Source organism: Podarcis erhardii (genome assembly GCF_964252035.2).
Source record: "Podarcis erhardii genome assembly, chromosome: 3".
In the NCBI taxonomy this organism is placed as follows: domain Eukaryota; kingdom Metazoa; phylum Chordata; class Lepidosauria; order Squamata; family Lacertidae; genus Podarcis; species Podarcis erhardii.
In genome coordinates, this window is record NC_138507.1 from 122,137,806 (window position 1) to 122,159,568 (window position 21,763).

At 47.5% G+C, this 21,763-nt stretch overlaps 2 protein-coding genes across 7 annotated transcripts in view; one reads left to right on the plus strand and one right to left on the minus strand.

The window, feature by feature from the left end:
* The first annotated feature begins 3,567 nt into the window (after window positions 1-3,567).
* Window positions 3,568-12,136, plus strand: POMC (proopiomelanocortin). The gene is made up of 3 exons (XM_081855000.1): window positions 3,568-3,658; window positions 8,193-8,336; window positions 11,443-12,136. The coding sequence occupies exons 2-3, from the start codon at window positions 8,205-8,207 to the stop codon at window positions 12,124-12,126; spliced, it is 816 nt and encodes a 271-aa protein (XP_081711126.1). The 5' UTR covers window positions 3,568-3,658; window positions 8,193-8,204; the 3' UTR covers window positions 12,127-12,136.
* A 7,180-nt stretch (window positions 12,137-19,316) lies between these two features.
* Window positions 19,317-21,763, minus strand: part of EFR3B (EFR3 homolog B) — a 118,470-nt gene continuing 116,023 nt past the window's right edge. For all 6 annotated transcript variants that reach the window (XM_081854632.1, XM_081854630.1, XM_081854628.1 and 3 more), the window contains exon 23: window positions 19,317-19,842. In XM_081854632.1, coding sequence (XP_081710758.1) covers window positions 19,737-19,842 — 106 coding nt within the window. In that variant the 3' untranslated portion in view covers window positions 19,317-19,736. The remainder of the gene's footprint in view (window positions 19,843-21,763) is intronic.

Here is a 21,763-nt window from a genome sequence, read left to right on the forward strand (position 1 = left end):
GGGTCGGAATGCCCATTTTCATTTCGGTGCTAAACGCATCTTCGCAGGCTCAATAGGGCACTCGCCCTCAGGATTAATGGGATCGGGGAAGGGCCAGAGCTCTCCCCCCCCCCCCAGAGCTTGCTTATTACAGGTGACATTTTGACAGGGCTGCCTGTGCATCTGGAGAAGAATATTTAGCTCATCTCAACCAATTAGCATAGTAATTAAATACAACATGGAAATGAGGAAACAGGGCCAGCTCTTGCTATTATTACACCGCTTGGCAATAAGTCATAATAGCAAGTAGCAGAAGAGTGTCCTGATTTTCTTCGGGTAGCTGGAATCTTGGAATGAAAGCAGTTCCCCAGCTGGGGGGTGATGGGGCAGTGGGAATACCTGGGGGTGGGGTCTAAGAGGCACAGTGGCTGCAGGAGGTTTCTGGGAAAGACTTTGGAAAGCTGGCATCACTTGATCAGCTACAGCCCTTGCATTGAATTGAGGCAGCTGAATACTTTTAATTGGATTTGGAATACACATGCGATTAATTCTCACCGCTTTGAATTCCAATACGTTATCATCTTCCTTAGTGGGTCTTGTTCATCTTATTATATACCTTATTTTTCACTCCATAAGATGCACCTGACCATAAGACACACCTAGTTTTTAGAGGAGGAAAACAAGAAAAAAAAAATTCTGAACGAAACAGTGGATGTATGATTTTGCTGTGGCCACAGACATGTGATTTGACAGTGAGTTTGGGGTGACCCAATGCAAAAATCCTGAGGATTCATGTGGATCTGTGCTTTGTAACCATGTTTTTGCACCATTGCGGCCCCACGAAACAGTGGATGCATGATTTTTTGGGTACAGGCTGTAGCCATGGACATGCTATGTGATCTGATGGTGAATTTGGGGTGACCCAATGCAAAAATCCTGAGGATCCATGGGCTTTTACATCCCCCTCCCAGGCAGCCTCCTTTATCTCTAGCGTCCCTTATCTCCCTCCCGATCGCTTGTTTCCTTTCAACACCCCCTTCCCTCTTGTTTGCCTTAGTGTCTTTTCCTTAGCTGGAGCAGTTTTTTTGCTCCTCCTTTTCTTCTAATTTCTCTCCTCATTGCTTGTTTTAGTCTTCCTGTCTCCTCTCCTTGCAAGTTCGCTGTCTTTACCTCCCCCCTCCCAGGCAGCCTCCTTTACCAGCAGCCTTATATGATCAGCGTCCTAATCAGCGGCTTTGTTTCAACACCCACTTCCCTCTTTCAAAAAAGAAGAAGAAGAAGAAGAAGAAGTAGTAGAAGAAGAAGAAGAAGAAGAAGAAGAGGAGCTCCAGGGACCACATATTCACTCCATAAGATGCGCACACATTTCCCCTTACTTTTTAGGAAGAAAAAAGTGCGTTTTGAGGAGTGAAAAATACGGTATATTTTTATTAAGTTTATATAACGCCCTTCATCAAGGGGGGTTCATAGAAAAAAATACAAGACAAAATGCCAGTTGCAAGAATTGCAACAGAACAACAAAATATAATATGCCCCACTTCCCACAGATACGTGTAAAAGGCTTTAGGATATTGATCAGCCCAAACATTCAAGAGGAACGTTTTTGCCTGCAGTCTAAAAATATAGAATGAAGGTGCCAGGTGAAACTCCCTGGGGAGAGCATTCTACAAAAGGGGAGCCCCATTCATGGAAACTGCTGTTCCGAATAATGCTTGATACAGGTTGGGGTTTGGGGAACTAGAGCGGATTATATGGAATCAAGGGGGTTGTTGTTGTTTAGTCATTTAGTCGTGTCCAACTCTTCGTGACCCCCTGGACCAGAGCATGTCAGGCACTCCTGTCTTCCACTGCCTCCCGCAGTTTGGTCAAACTCATGCTGGTAGCTTTGAGAACACTCTTTCACCTATTCCTGTTATTATCATTCCCTTTTAATGAGGGCGAAAGAGGAAAGCACAAACTATGGTCTGAAGCTCAACATCAAAAAAATGAAGATCATGGCCACCGGTCCCATCACCTCCTGGCAAATAGAAGGGGAAGAAATGGAAGCAGTGAGAGATTTTACTTTCTTGGGCTCCATGATCACTGCAGATGGGGACAGCAGTCACGAAATTAAAGGACTCCTGCTTCTTGGGAGAAAAGCAATGACAAACCTAGACAGCATTTTAAAAAGCAGAGACATCACCTTGCCAACAAAGGTCCGTATAGTTAAAGCTATGATTTTCCCAGTAGTGATGTATGGAAGTGAGAGCTGGACCATAAAGAAGGCTGATTGCCGAAGAATGGATGCTTTTGAACTATGGTGTTGGAGGAGACTCTTGAGAGTCCCATGGACTGCAAGAAGATGAAACCTCTCCATTCTGAAGGAAATCAGCCCTGAGTGCTCACTGGAAGGACAGATCCTGAAGCTGAGGCTCCAAGACTTTGGCCAACTCATGAGAAGAGAAGACTCCCTAGAAAAGACCCTGATGTTGGGAAAGATGGAGGGCACAAGGAGAAGGGGACGACAGAGGACGAGATGGTGGGGCAGTGTTCTTGAAGCTACCAACATGCGTTTGACCAAACTGCGGGAGGCAGTGGAAGACAGGAGTGCCTGGCGTGCTGTGGTCCATGGGGTCACGAAGAGTCAGACACGACTAAGCAACTAAACAACAATAACAATTTTTTTAATCATTATTACTATTGTTATTAAAAAGACCAATGGGACACTCTGGGAGAAAAATGACTGGTGGTTGAAGGGAACTTAATGGGAGTCTGGTTTGTTCCCTAGCAATCCTCACATTCTTGCGCATTCATACGTAGAAGAACACACAGTGAAAAGGAATCTTTTTGAAAGAGGGGCATCTTTAAAATGCTGGATGCCCAAAGGTTATGAGAAACGTGGGCCCATCACGGAAGCTCAAGCACTGAGCCTGTTCAAACGCCCCTGACATTTTAGTCTCTGGACTTCATGAGGACGCCTGCATATTCTGTCATTGCACAGGGTTGGGCTGGATGACCCTGTGGGGTCCCTTACCATTCTATGAGCTACTGTAGAACCTGCCAAGCTGGTTGCGCTGTGTTTAGGGGCCCGCGTCCTGCCCACAGCCCCACCACAGATGATGCCCTTGCCCCTTGACACCACCTGGACCACCAGCTGCCAGTGTTTTGTTCCCGGCGCAGCCCAACAAAAGCTCAAAGTTTAATTGGCGCCTGACATATGCAAGCGATAGCGTGATAAATCGGAGAGGACCCGCGTGCCTCTCTTGCTTAAAGTCTCTGATTTCCCCATTTATTTGTTTCTAAAGTCACCTGTTATCCTCTGAGCTTGCAGAACCAATTAAGAAGCTAGAAGGGTCGAGGATAGAGGGGGGCGGCGGTTTTCCTCGCCCTCACCTGGCGATCTTCATCACACGGAGACGCTAATCCACCCACACCTCCAATTGCCACCGGTGCCCAGAAATAATTCCTCTCTCTCTTTGGCAAGCACCTGCTAATCCCCACCCCCTGCTCCCTTGCACACCTGGAGGCTTCGAGGCCACCTCCCCTTTTCCCTTGCGGCTTCAAAAGGTATCTCCGGAAGGCTGCTCGCGCTCCGGAGACGCGCGGGCGTGATATAAAAGGGGGTCCGGGCTGCAGCTGAAACCTCGCAGACGCGGCGCCAGGAGGAGGAATCGGAGACCACGAGGCATCGCAGTGCCAGGTAAGTCTTCCCGGGGCTCCTCTACCGCCCAGCCACTTGGATGCCCGCCTGCAGACAGGACAGGTGTTACTCCAACAGGTGCGCTCTTCCCCTCCGCACCTTTCATCACTCACCTTGACCAGCCTCGAAGCAGGTGGGGAGATGATCTCTCCAAAGGTGGCAGAAGGACCATAGCTGTCAACTTTCCCCGTTTTTTAAAAAGGGAAATGCCCTTATTCCCAATAGGATTCCTCGCGGGAAAAGGGGAACGTCGACAGCTATGCAGAAGGAAGACTTTTTTTCTTTCTTTCTGTTAGCCTGTTCTGTGAAGCGGGACAGGGACGGATGAGGAGCAATGCGTCAAATACACGAGGGGGAAAGTTTTAAGACGGGAGTTGGGGAAAAAGGAGCAGAATCCCAGAATCTGAGTTTTGTAGGGTTGTGGAGCTGGAAAGGGAGCCCCGAGGGTCATCGAGCCCAACCCCGCTGCTATGCAGGCTGTGTGGCATGGAAGATGGAGCAAACTTGTACATGTATAAAAGCATAGAAATGTAGAGTTGGAAGGGTCCTGGGGTCATCCAGTCCACCCCGCTGCAATGCAGGAATCTCGGCTAAAGCGTCCATGACAGATGGCCACCCAACCTCTGCTTAAAAACCTCCAAGACAGGAGAGTCCGTCACCTCCCGAGGGAGTCCGTTGGCTCTCACTGTCAGAATGTTATCTTTGATGTTAAGTCGGCATCTCCTTTCTTGTGACTTGAAGCTATGAGTTCGAGTCCCACCCTTCAGAGTAGGAGAAAGCGAGATTGCTCCATCCTCCATATGGTCCCTTTATTGTTTGGAATGGGTGCATTTTCAATGGGCCCAATCCACCAGGAAGTTAGTTCTCTCTTACACTCCCCCATTCAGCTGAAAGGGAGCTCTCCGTAAGAGTGAATTCATATTAATTTACACCTTTGCACAGACACAAACTTTTCTTTCGGTCCACACAACCGGGTTGCTCAAGAGGCGAAAAGCCCTTTCCCCACCTGACTTAATTCTTTCTCTCTCACGCTTACTGTTTCTCTCACTCCCTCACAAACACGGTTGAGTAAAGATGATCGCCTTTATCTAGAGGAGGGAGAAAGGTTGTTTTCTGCTGCTCCAGAGAAGCGGACACGGAGCAATGGCTCCAAACTACAAGAAAGAAGATTCCACCTAAACAGTAGGAAGAACTTCCTGACAGTAAGAGCTGTTTGACAGTGGAATTTGCTGCCAAGGAGTGTGGTGGAGTCTCCTTCTTTGGAGGTCTTTAAGCAGAGGCTTGACAACCATATGTCAGGAGTGCTCTGATGGTGTTTCCTGCTTGGCAGGGGGTTGGACTCGATGGCCCTTGTGGTCTCTTCCAACTCTAGGATTCTATGATTTTATGATTCTACATCTGTAGTCGCAGATGCGATCCCTGAAGGCATTGTTATTATTGCAGATTTATTCATTTGGAACAAAAGAAGGCAGAAGTTTGCTGTTTCCTAGGTACACCTTTTTAAAGCTATGGCACAACTTATAAGGGATAAAACCTGTTTATGCCTCATTAGAACAGCTATAACCCTCCCCTCCTTCCAGCTTCACATCTAATTTTAAGAACATAAGGTGCTCAGGGTAGGAAAAGCAGAATAGTAATAATAATAATAATAATAATAATAATAATAATAATAATAATACTAATATAATTTTAATCTGTATGTGGGCGTTAAAACTTTTGTAATGATGCTTTTTTGTTGTTGTTCTGTAGTGAGATATATTGAAAGGGATCAAATTCGCTGAGGAAAAGGAGATAACCCAGTAGTGTTGGACTAGATGGCCCTCATAATAATAATAATAATAATAATAATAATAATAATAATAAATTTTATTTATACCCCGCCCTCCCCAGGCAAGGCTGGGCTCAGGCCGGCTAACAAGCAATAATAAAAAGCTGAATGAATACAACTTAAAAACAAGATTAAAATACAACATTAAAACTTCAAATTTCTATGATTCTTACTCAGACCCACTGAAATTCAGAATGACTTCATGTTAGTTGCATGTATTCTATACTGCAATAGCATTTAATAATACCCTTTTCTCCCTCTGTTGTGGGAGAGGAGACTGCTATGAATGCGTTGTTCAGAGGCAGGAAGATTTCAGGACAGCAGAGCCGACGCGACGGGCTGCAACTTCTCAGACCTTCTGTTTCCCTTGGTTTGTTTGTTGCCTTTTCTGTACTGATTTCTGGTCCCAAAAAACCTTACCCCCCCTTCACCCCAGCACTGGAAATGCCCAACCTTTTCTTATAGCGCAGTCTGCGTGCTCAAAACCTTCCACATCCCTTTACCTTGCCTTGGAAACAGCAGCTGGACGGTAAGTTCAGGTGGTTAACCTCATAATACAGGTAAGACAGGTGAGCCCAGGAGTATCACATCAAAGGGAAATGGAGAGAAGGTTCTCTGCTTCTGCCACAGCACTAGAACACGATGAAGAGATTCAGGACAGGGAAAAGAAAGGGTCATGCAGCTAAACTATGGAACTCACTGCCTCATGAGGCAATGATGATACAATACGATAATCTTTATTGTCATTGTCCCATACAGAACGAAATTGAAAAATCTACATAAGACATTCAAAACCAACAAGCCTGCTATCCCAACCTGGTTAGCCCCCTAAACACTCTGATACCCCATTTTAAAATACAATATACTCCCATATAGACTCCTTACACTGCATTTAAAACCAAAATCTAATTTGGATAGGAACTGTTTCTCGGGCGGCTAGTCCTAGTCTTTAATAACCCTGGACCTTCTTCCAGAAGGCAGAAGCTGAAAGAAATCATTTCCGGGGTGAGCACTATCCTGCGCTATCTCTGCAGCTTTCTTATGGCACCTGGAAGCATAGATTTGATCCAAGGTGGGAAGAGTGCACCCAATTATTCTCTCCGCAGTCTTGACAACCCTGGACAGCATTGTTTTTTCCCTGACCATGCAGCTCCCAAACCACACGCACAGACCATAAGTTAATACATTCTCCACAGTACAATGGTAAAATGCCATCAACAGGTCCTTTGAGAAATTGTTTTTCTGGAGGATTCTCAGAAAATATAACCTCTACTGGGCTCTCTTCACCAGGTCTTTGCTGTTTTCTCCCCAGGTTAGGCCAAGAACTTGGATGGCTTTAAAAAGAGGATTAGGCAAATTCAGGGGGGGGGGGCTACTGATGGTTACTAGCCAGGGGTGTGGGCTTCCTTTTGGCCTGATCTAGCAGATTCTTCTTACGTTCTTAAAGTATTATTATTATTTTTTAATATCTTTATTGTCATTGCCCCCTCTCAGGGACAACGAAATTTACTTGGCTGCTCCATCCACCCAGGTAGGGCACTCCACACAAAATCAGAACAACTATAAAAACACTCATTAAAACAATACAGTATAATACAGCAAGGGAGATTAGATGACTTTCAAAGTCCAGGTTTCCCATTCAGGGCCGAGATCGCTCTGGAGAAGAAGCTGTTCTTGAGACGGCTCGTTCTTGTCTTCACCGTCCTGTATCTCCGTCCCGACGGCAGGAGCTCGAAGAGACAGTGACCAGGATGCGATGGATCTTTTGCTATGTCCAGTGCCTTCCTATGGCACCTTGTGGCATAAATTGCTCTAAGGTGGAGAGTGGGCAGCCAACAATGCTCTCTGCTGCCTTCACAACTCTGCACAACCCCATCCTGGCCTGGGTAGTACAGCTACCCAGGCTTTATGTTCTTAAAGCACATGGCAAAACTATGGAACTCCCTCCCACTGCAAACAGCAGCGGCTTCAGAATTTGGATGGCTTCCAAAGAAGACGAGGATTATTGATTGTCATTACAATTCATTTATTAATCGCCTTTAACATCAGTCACATAAAATATTAAAACCAGTTAAAAAGGGTATTTATGTATGTCACTACAGCAGTCATGTTTTGTTAGTCCAAAAATGGAAAAGGAGTGAGTTCCCAACTAAATAAGAATGGCAGCTTAAACTGATGGAATACGTACAGCTTGCAGACTTAACATATAGAATTAAGCGAACAAGAAGAACATACATTTAGAGAAGGTTGGAAAATGTTTATTGAATATATGGGGGGGGGAATTGTCTACACTTGTGTTTAATGTAATCGTAGGACAGTTATGGAGTCACATTTAACCCACATATTATGGGTTAGGATACTGATAGAAATACTGTACTGAACATCCTTATTAGCTATCAGTGTAATATAACTGAAGTATTTGGTTCTTACAGATAGACAATTCAAGGCAAACTTCTACATTTGCTCCCAATGCATTTCATTATCTACGAACCTTTGCCATACTTTTTTTTCCGTTGCAGTATGAGATTACAAAGCACAGAAGGGAATTAAATTCCTACGGATTGTGAGAATGGTGCTATATTGCCTGAATGGGTTTCCTCCATGTAACATGCATAGGCTACAATCTAAAACAAACAGAATTAAGTCCATTGGTGTATTGAGCTGCTATTATGCTTAATATGGCACCCCTATTTTCTGTCTTGGCAGACCCCCCAAAAGATGCTGAGACTCCAAGGAAGCAGTCTTTGGGCTGCCCTGGGCATCCTGCTTATCCACTTGGTGGGAGGAGCGCCCAACAACTGCCTGGACAGCGGCGGGTGCCGAGACATGGAGACGAAAGCAGAGGTCGAGGTAAGTGGGCAGGGCAGAGGGGAGGGGGCCGTTGCGGGTCTTGGAGAAGCACTTGGAACTCCCTGCCACAAGATACGGCAATGGCTGCTTGGCTTGGATGCCTTTGAAAGGGGGGTGAGGCACACTTGTAGAGGAGGAAAGGCCCATCAGCAGCGATAGCAAAGGGGAGCCTCCCTGCTCAGTGGATTGCTGTTGTTTAGTCGTGTCCGACTCTTCGTGACCCCCTGGACCAGAGCACGCCAGGCACTCCTGTCTTCCACTGCCTCCCGCAGTTTGGTCAAACTCATGCTGGTAGCTTCGAGAACACTGTCCAGCCATCTCGTCCTCTGTCGTCCCCTTCTCCTTGTGCCCTCCATCTTTCCCAACATCAGGGTCTTTTCCAGGGAGTCTTCTCTTCTCATGAGGTGGCCAAAGTCTTGGAGCCTTAACTTCAGGATCTGTCCTTCCAGTGAGCACTCAGGGCTGATTTCCTTAAGAGGTTTGATCTTCTTGCAGTCCATGGGACTCTCAAGAGTCTCCTCCTGCCCCAGAATTCAAAAGAGACCCGACTTACAGCAGGGCTTTGTTTAGGGTGCTCAGCATCCCCACCTAACAGCCAAAGTATGGGGTAGCGCAGCAGCAGCTTTTCTGCTCATCTTCCAACCTCCTACCGGCCCCAGAGCTTCAATTCCAGCTGTGGATATATTTGGCACAGTCTTTTTTGGTACAGATCGCAGAGAGAGCGGCAGGGAGGGCATTAAAAGAGTGTTTAGAGGGTGCTCCCTACTTTTGCCGTTTTCGCTCCTGCGTGCAGAGTGCTAGAACGCGACACCCGTGTAAATGGAGAGAGTCCTATACGTAAGTAATAAGATCATTCCAACAAATGAAAGATCATTAACAAGTCATTATAATTCCTATGTGGAGGATAAAATTGTGATATGGAATTATGAAAACACTGGTGAGAGATGAGAGGCAGGACTGTGATTTGGAAAATGCTTCGGAAATCAAACTGTGGGAAGTCATGAAATTAAGATTATAATTTGGAAGACAATTGGAGTTTTTTATTTAAGTTTTTTATTTGTACAGCGGTACCTCGGGTTATATACGCTGCAGGTTACAGACTCCGCTAACCCAGAAATAGTACCTCGGGTTAAGAACTTTGCTTCAGGATGAGAACAGAAATTGTGTGGCAGCAGCGGGAGGCCCCATTAAGCTAAAGTGGTGCTTCAGGTTAAGAACAGTTTCAGGTTAAGAACGGACCTCCGGAACGAATTAAGTACTTAACCCGAGGTACCACTGTATTGGATTGTGATTTGATATGTTAATTGGATGTTCTTATTGGAAAATTAATAAACACTTTAACGAAGAAACAGCACTTCATTATAATTCCTGTCAATGCATCCCAAACACCGTCGAATTTATCCCTACACAATCTGCGTCTAAAAGCAGCAATCCGTTTGTATACTGCAAGAGTTGTCGTATCTTCTCCCCATTGATCGAAGGGGGCCATGGCATCATCTTTCCAGTGAACCAATATCGGTATTTCTGTGCTTAAACCTAACAGCTCGAAAGCACACCAGCGAAAGTAGCTAAATAGGTACTGCTGTGGCAGGAAGGTAAACAGCGTTTCCTTTCGCTTTGGCTTCCATCACGGTGTCCCGTTGCGCCAGAAGCGGTTTAGTCATGCTGGCCACATGATCTAGAAAGCTGTCTGTGGCTCTGTCAGCCTGAGAAGCGAGATGAGCATAGTCGCCCTTGACTGGAATTAACCGTCCAGGGGTCCTTTACCTTTTTATCTTAGTAGGGCTGCTATATGTCTGGAATTTCCCAGGCACTGCCATGATTCATCCGTCAAAAATTGAAATTGAATTGAAATACGTTATTATCACTTGTACAACTTGTATACAGTGAGATTACAGGAGCACCCCCACTCAGCTCTCTTAGTCTTAATTCCCCTCGTTTACTGACACTCACCCACCAAACCCGAAAGTCACTTGCCCTGTTGTTATCTTTTCATTCAGCAGCCTAACAGCCCACGGATAGAAGCTGTTTTTTACCCTGTTGGCACGACTAATCGTGCTTCTATATCTCCTGCCTGAGGGGAGGAGATCAAGAAAGTGCCAGCCAGGGTTTGACTAATCACCCCTGATAATTTTCCTCACTCTCCTGAGGCAACGTTCTTCCATTATTTCATCCAGTGGATTCACAGGGCAGCCCATAATATCTTGCGCTGTATTCACCACCCTCTGTAGGCACTTCCTATCAGCTGGTGTCAAACCAGCGTACCACACTGTGACGCAGTATGAAAGGGCATTTGAAATGGTGTCTAGTTTGAATTTTCGGTAAAAAATGTCTGGGGAAACCCGGGCGAGTGGCAGCCCACATGACTTTTTTCTGGGCAAATTTCCTAAAAACTTCATTTTGTTTTTGCAGATTTCCAGAAATTAATAATAATAATGTTGTTGTTTAGTCATGTCCGACTCTTCGTGACCCCATGGACCAGAGCACGCCAGGCACTTCTGTCTTCTACTGCCTCCCGCAGTTTGGTCAAACTCATGCTGGTAGCTTCGAGAGCACTGTCCAACCATCTTGTCCTCTGTCATCCCCTTCTCCTTGTGCCCTCCATCTTTCCCAACATCAGGGTCTTTTCCAGGGAGTCTTTTCTTCTCATGAGTTGGCCAAAGTATTGGAGCCTCAGCTTCACGATCTGTCCTTCCAGTGAATAATAATAAGTTATTATTTATACCCCGCCCATCTGGCTGGGCTTCCCCAGCCACTCTGGTCGGCTTCCAAATAAATATTAAAATACTGTAATACATCAAACATTAAAAGCTTCCCTAAACAGGGCTGTCTTCAGATGTCTTCTAAAAGTCTGGTAGTTGTTTTTCTCTTTGGCATCTGGTGGGAGGACGTTCCACAGGGCAGGTGCCACCACCGAGAAGGCCCTCTGCCTGGTTCCCTGTAACTTGACTTCTTGCAGTGAGGGAACTGCCAGAAGGCCCTCGGTGCTGGACCTCAGTGTCTGGGTAGAATGATGGGGGTTAACAACTTTGCCAAATAAAGCTCAACAACTACCTGACGGCTAACCACAAGGGTCTCCGTCCCCTGTCCCCTTTCTTCGTTGCAGGAATGCCTCAGAGCCTGCAGAACCGGCCTCTCGGAAGAAACCCCCGTTTTCCCCGGAAACGGCCACCTGCAGCCGCTGTCCGAGAGCATCCGCAAGTACGTCATGAGCCATTTCCGCTGGAACGAGTTCGGGAAGGGCAACGGCACCGACCCGGGCCACAAGCGGGAAGAGTTTCCTCACAGCCTCACCATGGATGCCCTTCCGGCTCAAGGCAGCTGGGAAACCGCTGGGCAGGGTGACCCGGAGACCCCCGAGAGGCAGGAAGGCAAGCGGTCGTACGCCATGGAGCACTTCCGCTGGGGAAAGCCGGTGGGGCGGAAGAGGAGGCCCGTCAAGGTCTACCCGACGGCGGAGGACGGAGAGGAGGAGCTGGTCGAGAACTATCCCCAGGAGTTCCGCAGGGACCTCTCCTGGGAGGCGAACCCCGAATTCGGCTCCCCCGAGGAGAACGGCGAGGGCACCCGGTCCGAGGAGGAGGAGGAGGAAGAAGGTGGTGGCCCGCGACCCTGGGAGGCCAAGAAGGACGGCATGGCCTACAAGATGCGCCACTTCCGGTGGAACGTGCCTGCGCCGCCCAAGAAGAAGCGCTATGGCGGCTTCATGAGCCCCGAGCGCAGCCACACGCCCCTAGTGACTCTTTTTAAGAACGCCATTGTCAAAACAGCCTACAAGAAAGGCCAATAGGGGGTGGGGAGAGGAGAGGAGAGGGGAGGGGAGGGGAAGGGGGAGAGAGAGAGAGAGAGAGAGAGACCAGGGACAAAAAAGCACCCCCTATATGTTCAGGGTGGTGGTGGCAAAGAGACCTCTGATCTAGATCCCTTTGGCACATGTCTCATTTAGACCCTGTTAATGATAATCATTTCTTTTCGTTGTCCTCACTTGCTCTGGGTAACTGTGGAACTCGCCGCTTAGGATAAACATTCGTGTTTGCATTCTGGTTTTTGGGTGTTTATGTTATTGTGTTTTTGGGGGGCGGGGAGGAAAGGTTTGTTTGGCGAAAGATTAAGCCAGGATTGGCCAATCCGGGTGCTGTCCAGAGGTTTCGGACTACAAGTCCCATCAGCTCCAGCCAGCATGGATGATGGGTGTTGTAGTCCAAAACCTCCGCAGGGCACAGGGACGGCCGAGCCTGGCTTAATCTCCCATCTGTGGTTTCTGCGGAACGAAGCAGGAAGGAAGCCTTATCTTTCGGAGGGGCGCAGAGTATTTTCGTATTTCGAACCAGCTGTACAATACTGTAAATGAAAGGGTTAAAAGATATAAAATAATAATTCTGAGAATAACAATAATACATCTTTTTGCAAACTAAGCGTGGTCTCTGAGGCATCTTTGGGCACGTGGGGGCAGCGTCATGAGCTCAGCGTCTTCTTCCCTTGCTTTGGTTAAAGTTGCAAGTTGGATCGGAGTCGAAACTTCAGACGGAAAGAATAATTACCGTATTTTTTGCTCCATAAGAGACACCTTTTTCTTCCTAAAAAGTAAGGGGAAATGTCTGTGTGTCTTATGAAGCAAATGCGTGGTCCCTGGAGCCGAATTGCCCAGGGGCAAAAAGCAGATCATGCTTTTTTTTTTTTTTTGAAAGAGGGAAGTGGGTGTTGAAACAAAGCCGCTAATCACAAGTGATCGGAAGCGAGATAAGGGACGCTAGAGATAAAGGAGGCTGCCTGGGAGGAGGAAGGTAAAGACAGCAAACTTGCAAGGACAGGAGACAGGAAGACTAAAGCAATGAGGAGAGAAATTAGAAGAAAAGGAGGAGCAAAAAACTGCTCCAGCTAAGGAAAAGACACAAAGGCAAACATGAGGGAAGGGAGTGTTGAAAGGAAACAGCTGATCAGCAAGCGATCGGGAGGGAGATAAGGGACGCTAGAGATAAAGGAGGCTGCCTGGGAGGGGGGAGGTAAAAGCCCATGGATCCTCAGGATTTTTGCATTGGGTCACCCCAAATTCACCATCAGATCACATAGCATGTCCATGGCTACAGCCTGCACCAAAAAAATCATGCACCTACTGTTGCGTGGGGCCACAATGGTGGAAAAATGTGGTTACAAAGCACGGATCCACATGGATTCTCAGGATTTTTGCATTGGGCTACCCCAAACTCACTGTCAAATCACATGTCTGTGGCCGCAGCATGAACCACAAAAATCATACATCCACTGTTTTGTTCAGAATATTTTTTTTTTCTTGTTTTCCTCCTCTAAAAACTAGGTGCATCTTATGGTCAGGTGCATCTTATGGAATGAAACTAGGCAAAGGTGCAGGGAAACAGTAGAAGGAGTTTGTGCATCAGAAGCAAGACTCTGCTGGGAGACTGCACTCCTCCATTTCTGCCCTTGGGAAACACGCAAAGCAACAATAAAGCAATGCCTCAGAACATGTGCAGAGTGCATTCCCAATTGTTAGCTACTGCATAGCCAGTGTCTGGGCCCAATCCTTGCACAACCCACAGTTGACTACATCAGGCTTCCAGGCAGAGTTGAGTCGCAATCTCTAAGCCTAGAGAGGCTCCAGACCCGGAGATCAGTGGAGAGTGTGGTGTCTTTAGGATACGTGGTTTCACCTACACAAATAGACAACCTGAGCCTAAGACAGGGGGGGCTCCCAGCAGTAACACCCCAGCAGATCTTGCTTCTCCATTGGTTTCTGTTTTGGATCCAGCACACAGCAAGCAGGATTCTGTGTCTCCAGCTTCCAATCTGCTTTTCAGCTCAGCTCACCCCCCCCCCGAAACTGTTCTCCTACCTAGCAGGTGACAAAGTGGAGGCAAGCCCCCCCCCCCCTGAGCCTGGAGGAAACCCATCCCTTAATTGTAGCTCTCTCAACCTGGCTCATTTTGGGGAGATGAGGATGAGGACACTCATGGCCCACTAAGGTCATTGCCACCTCCTCTCTGAGATTCTAACTCTCACAGGACCCCAAGAATTGGGAGAGACTTGGGGCATCACCCAGACGGACCCCCTAGAGCCACACCATTGAATCATAAAGTTGGAAGGGACCCCAAGGGATCATCTTGTCCAGCCCAGGAATCGCAGCTAGAGAATCCCTGAGACATGGCCATTCAACCTCTGAATAATAATAATAATAATAATAATAATAATAATAATAATAATAATAACTTTTATTTATACCCGCCCTCCCCAGCCAGAGCCAGGCTCAGGGCGGTTCACACCAATAAAATCACAGTAAAAACATAATAGGGGGGAGAAAAAAACCCAATTTAAAATACAGGTTAAAATGCAATTTAAAATGCAGCCTCATTTTAAAAGCAGCCCATAGATCAAAGCCATAAGGGGAGGGAAACAGAAGGGTCAGACTGAGTCCAAACCAAAGGCCAGGCGGAACAGCTCTGTCTTACAGGCCCTGCAGAAAGATGTCAAGTCCCGCAGGGCCCTGGTCTCTTGGGACAGAGCGTTTCACCATGTCGGGGCGAAAGCTGAAAAGGCCCTGGCCCTAGTTGAAACCAATCTAAGCTCCTTGAGGCTTGGGACCTCTGAAGTGTTGTTATTTATGGACCTTAAGGTCCTCCGTGGGACATACCAGGAGAGGCGGCCCCGTAGGTACAAGGTTCCTAAACCACAAAGAGCTTTAAAGGTCAAAACCAGCACCTTAAACCTGACCCTATACTCCACCGGGAGCCAGTGCAGCTGGAAAAGCACTGAGTGAAAATGCTCCCATGGCAGGGACCCCGTGAGGAGCCTCGCTGCAGCATTCTGCACCCGCTGGAGTTTCTGGGACAGCTTCAAGGGCAGCCCCGCATAAAGCGAGTTACAATAATCAAGCCTGGAGGTGACTGTCACATGGATCACAGTGGCCAGATCAGGGCGAGAAAGGTAAGTGACCAACTGTTTAATACAGCGGAGATGGAAAAATGCCATCTTTGCATGCTCAAGAACCTCCAAGAAAGGAACCCACAACCTCCTTGGCATTCCACTGCCAAACTCTTACCACCACATAATTCTTCCTAATGTTCAGTTGGAATCTCCTTTTTTTTTTTGGAGCAGATATAGCCATATAGATAAGACCACCAGGATAAGAGACCTCTTAGCCTTCTCCAGGCAAAACATACCCAGCTCCTTCAACCGCTCTTCATAAGGCTAGGTTTCCAGACCCTTGATCATCCTGGTTGTCCTCCTCTGAACACCTTCCAACTTGTCAACATCCTTCCTAAATTGCGGTGCCCCGAACTGGACACCATATTCCAGGTGTGGTCTGACCAAGGAAGAATAGAAAGGGACTATGACTTCCCTTAAAAGGTACGCGGGTAGCGCTGTGTTTTAAACCACAGAGCCTAGGACTTGCTGATCAGAAGGTCGGTGGTTCAAATCCCCGCGACGGGGTGAGCTCCCGTTGCTCGGTCCCTGCTCCTGCCAACCTAGCAGCTCGAAATCACATCAAAGTGCAAGTAGATAAATAGGTACCACTCTGGCGGGAAGGTAGACGGCGTTTCCATGCGCTGCTCTGGTTCTCCAGAAGCGGCTTAGTCATGCTGGCCACATGACGTGGAAGCTGTATGCCAGATCCCTCGGCCAGTAAAGCAAGATGAGCGCCACAACCCCAGAGTTATCCATGACTGGACCTAACAGTCAGGGGTCCCTTTACCTTTATTCATTGTATTGGGACGTGGGTGGCGCTGTGGTCTAAACCACAGAGCCTACGACTTGCCGATCAGAAGGTCAGCAGTTCAAATCCTCACAACGGGGTGAGCTCCTGTTGCTCGGTCCCTGCTCCTGCCAACCTAGCAGCTCGAAAGCACATCAAAGTGCAAGTAGATAAATAGGTACCACTCTGGCGGGAAGGTAAACGGCGTTTCCGTGCGCTGCTCTGGTTCTCCAGAAGTGGCTTATTCCTGCTGGCCACATGACCCGGAAGCTGTACGCCGGCTCCCTCTGCCAGTAAAGCGTGATGAGCGCCGCAACCCCAGAGTCGTCCGTGACTGGACCTAATGGTCAGGGGTCCCTTTACCTTTATGACTTCCCTTGACCTGGAAACTCGACTTCTGTAGTTGTAGCCCAGAATAGCGTTACCTTTTTTTTTTTACTGCTGCATCACACTGCTCATGTTCAGCTCGTGGTACCCAAACACTGTTGCTGGAGACAAATCATATCGCAATCTGTTATAGTCAGCTTTAACTATTGCAGAATTGTATAGCTGGATGGAATCTAAAGGGTCATTGCAGAATGGCATAACTATCTACAGTATCCTCCTGCTGGCCCAGGGTGAGAACTTCAGTACATAACAGTCCACCACCCTCTGAGGGAAATTATTATCCCCAGTACCGGGTGTCCCACCGTCCGTAATATTGTGTCACCGCACGCTAAGGATTCGACCTTCCCTTTGCCAAAGAATTAAGAGTCCCTGTTTATTGGCCCTTATCTCCTCCAGTTACTTCAGAGATCTCCAGCAACAGCCCTCTAGAGCAGGCATCCCCAACCTTCGGCCCTCCAGATGTTTTGGACTACAGTTCCCATCAGCCCTGACCACTGGTCCTGTTAGCTAGGGATCATGGGAGTTGTAGTCCCAAAACATGTGGAGGGCCAAGTTTGGGGGTGCCTACTCTAGAGCATGGATAGGCAAACTAAGGCCCGGGGACCGGATCCTGCCCAATCGACTTCTAAATCCGGCCCGTGGACAGTCCAGGAATCAGCATGTTTTTACATGAGTAAAATGTGTGCTTTTATCTAAAATGCATCTCTGGGTTATTTGTGGGGCATAGGAATGTGTTCGTTCCCCCCAATATAGTCCAGCCCCCCCCCCACAAGGTCTAAGGGATGGCGGCCAGCCCCCTGCTGAAAAAGTTTGCTGACCCCTGCTCTAGAGTCAGTCTCGTCATGGTTGAAAGTTCGGTTGGACCACAGATCCCATGTACCTACAGGACCGCCTCTTTGCTGGTATGCCCCATGGAGGACCTTAAGGTCCACGAATGACAACGCTTTGGAGGTCACAAGTCGCAAGGTGGTTAGCTTGGTCTCAACAAGGGCCAGGGCCTTTTCGGTGCTGGCCCCGACTTGGTGGAACGCTCTGTCACAAGAGACTAGGGCCCTGCGGGACTTGACATCTTTCCGCAGGGCCTGCGAGACAGAGCTGTTCCGCCTGGCCTTTGGTTTGGATTCAGTCTGACCCTTATGTTGCCCACCCCTTATGGTTTTGATCTATGGGCCTTACAACAGCTCTAAGGCTCTGAGCCCATCATATCTGCGGATGGAAGAACAGAGGCATAGGAGGCCAGCTTCGCTAAGTCCTCCTTGTAAGTCTGCACGGCATAGACGAGATTCAAATTGGGGACTCTCCCCTAGCAATTGCGCAATATGAGCTTTAAACGCAGAGGAAACCAGAGTCCCAATGGTGGCTCCATTGACCTGCTATTGCGGCCGTCCAATGCAAAACAAACAAACAAACAAACAAACCCCTTTCAAGAAAACAAAATGTTTTCTTAAAGACAGTCCGGCCTGAGCCTGTGACATTAACGCTTGTTTGAAAAGGCCACCCAGATAACTATTCAAACACAGATCAACTCAGCACCCCACAACAATATGTGACCTTTTGAGGATCAACAATGACTTGTTTCCACCTCCTTCATTGCACCTCAGCATGACACATTGTTGTGTTCCTCAAATCCCAGGAGGGTATTTGAGACCATGAATAGTCATGCCCTCAGATGTTATGTATCATAGACTTTATCCAGGCCCATCTACTTGTGAATTAAAAGCCAGTTTTCAAATAAAGAGTTATCGTAGAACGATAGAACGGCGATGCAGAAGTCTCAGCTACAGCGTCCATGGCAGATGGCCATCCAAACTCTGCTTAGAAACCTTCAAGGAAGGAGAGACCACCACCTCCCGAGGGAGACCGTTCCACTGTAGTGTCAGAAAGGGAATCTTGTTTCTTGTAATTTGAAGCCATGGGTTTGAGTCCTACCCTCTGGAGCAGCAGAAAGCAAGCTTGCTCCATCTTCCATTTGACAGCCCTTGAGATATTTGAAGATGGCTCTCATATCACCTCTCAGTCTCCTCTCCAGGCTAAACATACCCAACTCCCAAACTGAGAGGGTACTGGGATATGAACATTATGTTGTTACTTTGTTCCATATCTTTAAATCTCTTTCAGCTTTTGCCTTCTGGAAGAAGGTACAGGATTATAAAGACTAGGACTAGCCGTCTGAGAAACAGTTTCTATCCAAATGCAGTTTTGGTTTTAAACGCAGTATAAGGTAGTCTCTATGGGAGTATATTGTATTTAATTATGGGGTATCAGAATTTTTAGGGGGTTAAGCAGGCTGGGATAGCAGGCTTGTTGGTTTTTGAATGTCTGATGTAGATATTTTCAATTTCGTTGTTCTGTATGGGACAATGACAATAAAGATTATCGAATCATATCAGAAATCTATCTATCTATACAGATAGATTCATATCTAGGCAGATTTATGCCTTATCGATAAGACTCATGGCACTGAAGAGTAACTCTAGGCAGGAGTTATTACATTTACCGTATTTTTTGCTCTATAAGACTCACTTTTCCCCTCCTAAAAAGTAAGGGGAAATGTGTGTGCGTCTTATGGAGCGAATGCAGGCTGCGCAGCTATCCCAGAAGCCAGAACAGCAAGAGGGATTGCTGCTTTCACTGCGCAGCGATCCCTCTTGCTGTTCTGACTTCTGAGATTCAGAATATTTTTTTTCTTGTTTTCCTCCTCCAAAAACTTGGTGCGTCTTGTGTTCTGGTGCGTCTTATAGAGCGAAAAATACGGTGAATATATATTTATCTAACTCTGTCCCAAAAGATCCCTATGTACATTACGGGGTGCGGATGGGAGAAAGGTGCATTTTTTTGGCCAGGAAAATATTCTGAGCCAGGAACCAGCAGCAAAAACGACACAGACCCACAGAGAATAGATTGACTTTATGCGATGGATTATCAACACACGCGTTCAGTGGAGAGAGAGAGAGAGAAAGGAAACACCCGACCCATCAAAAAAGACTTTTTAAAACATCTTCTTAAAAAAGGGAGGCCAAAAATGGCGCCCCGCCTCTTGCGACTGTCCGTCAAAGGCTGCCCAGGTGCTCTCTTCCGCATAACGGGGAAATCGAGTCAAGCACAAAGGAGGGGAAGGAAGACGAAGGGGCCTTGGGGTGTGTGTGTGGGACTGTAAGCGGATTCATCCTGCATCCCCATTGCTTGGAAGGTGGTCCAAAGGGGATGCCCTCCCCCATGGGCTCCTGGAGGCAGCAGGATCGCGATCCGCCTGGTCCCAGGTGATGGTTCGAAGCCGAAGTCGCATCCTGGCATGCAGTTGGGACCCCTCAGTAGACGCACAGGTCCGGGAACTTCATCTCATAGACCGGGATGGAGTGGCTCTGAGGCTGGCCGTACGCGGCCGTGATGGTCCCGGAGGGGCTGGGAGGAGGTCTGCGGTCAAGAGAAGAGGACTTTGAGACACAGCTGGCCCTTGTCGCTCTGGAGTGTGTGTGTGTTGTTACAGAAATTACGGGAGGGGGGGTGGTGGCACATCTTTAAAGTTGTTAAATGTTACAAATATTACGCCTGAATGTATATCCTTTCGACTTGGCAGCTCAGGGAAGTTACCTAGCTTTAAAAAATAATATAAAATCAACTCCTTTGCCAGTTTCCTCCATTCCAAAGCTGTTTTGCCCTTGAAAAATAGGGACTCGAGGAAGTGCCCAGAGGAGACAATTGCTGAGCTAATTGTTGGCCAAGGAAAGGTCTTAGAACACGTACATAAATATATAAACCACATGTCTGAAGCGGCACAGGAAAACAGCCATGAAGCCATATTGGCTCCCAAACTGACCAAATGTTTATGAATAGGGTGAGCCTGTGACCTGGACTCAGGAACTAAGTATTTATCATTACAAAAGACTGGCCAGGCTCCCCAGGCGAGTAAGCATTAACAGGTAACCTGCCAGACAGGAGATAAACAACGACAGGAGGTTAAACAACACACTCAGATTTCTGCTGTAGACCGCCCTTTCTGCGATGTGGGTATGATGGGTCTGGGGGTGGTCTTGAACTCCAGGGTGGGCAATTTAAAATGTCTATATAAGGGCGGACACACCTTGGTTCGGGGTCCTCCTCCTTTCCTGCAACAGGGGGCCACCCTGTTGCAACAGTTCAACAAAGATCAGGCTTACTAGCTGCTTTGCTTCATAATATTCTCTGGTTGGCCTCCGTTATTTTCTCCCGTGTGCTGCCCCCTGTTAGGATTCTTGCTTCGTGTTTGCAGTCATGGGATTGTTGTCTATCACATGACGGTGTATGTTTTCATTCCACAGTGTGGAAAGTGACCAAAACAGGATGGAGAACCTGCAAAGGACTCTACAAGGGCTCTTGTGTCCCCCCCCCCCATAAGGGAATAAGGGCAGATTTCCGTTTATTACACTTGCGTTTATAATGCTTCTGAATCTAATTTTAAAAGAACCATCTCGCATTTGGCAAGACACACACCTGGTTCGGTGGGGGAGTGGTCAGGAATGCTTTCAAGAGACACTGAATCTGTTACCTGTCTCTCCCCCAATGCGTCTCCTTACCGCTGGCCCCCCCAATATATTCCAGGTTTTACCCTTGCCAGCCTCTGAACCATGCCCTTCGGCAAACCACTGTTCTAAATCTATACTCTCCTCCTTTTCCTGGGAAGGTGTGTGTTTGGGGGGGGGGGGCGACTCCCACCATTCCTCCTCAGTCCAGCCACTGACAGTATGGTGGGGGAAAAAGTGTCACAAAAGAAAGCTGCTCTGCCCAAAACAAGCGGGAGAAGTTCTCCTGTGCAAGGCTCGTGCGGGGAGAGGGGTTTCTCCTGTGCGCTGCCTCCTGTTAGGATTCCTGCTTCGTGTTTGCAGTCATGGGATTGTTGTCTATCACATGACGGTGTATGTTTTCATTCCACAGTGATGGAAGTGACCAAGACAGGATGTTTTGGTATTACTGTGTTCCATGAAGTGGGACTATCATAGCTGTCAACTTTCAGATTTGAAAATTAGGGATCAGCAGCCTCAAAAATAAGGGATCAGCAGCCTCACCTGTCCCAGGGACAGTCTACGGGATATCTAACAATCCGGGATAGCAGCGGGAAACGGCGCTGGAATAAGGGAATTTCCCGCAAAAAAAGGGAAGGTTGACAGCTATGGGCTATTGTCCTTTGTTCTTTCTCTCTTTGCTGTCTGATGAGAAAGAGGCAGGAGCTAAATCAGAATGCTCCGAGTGTATTATATGTAAATAAACATAGATTAGCCAAAATGCTGTGCTACTTAGTTCTGTTACGCAAGCTGCAAAGACTCTGCGGATCCCTAAGTATGCCGATGTCTGCTGGCAT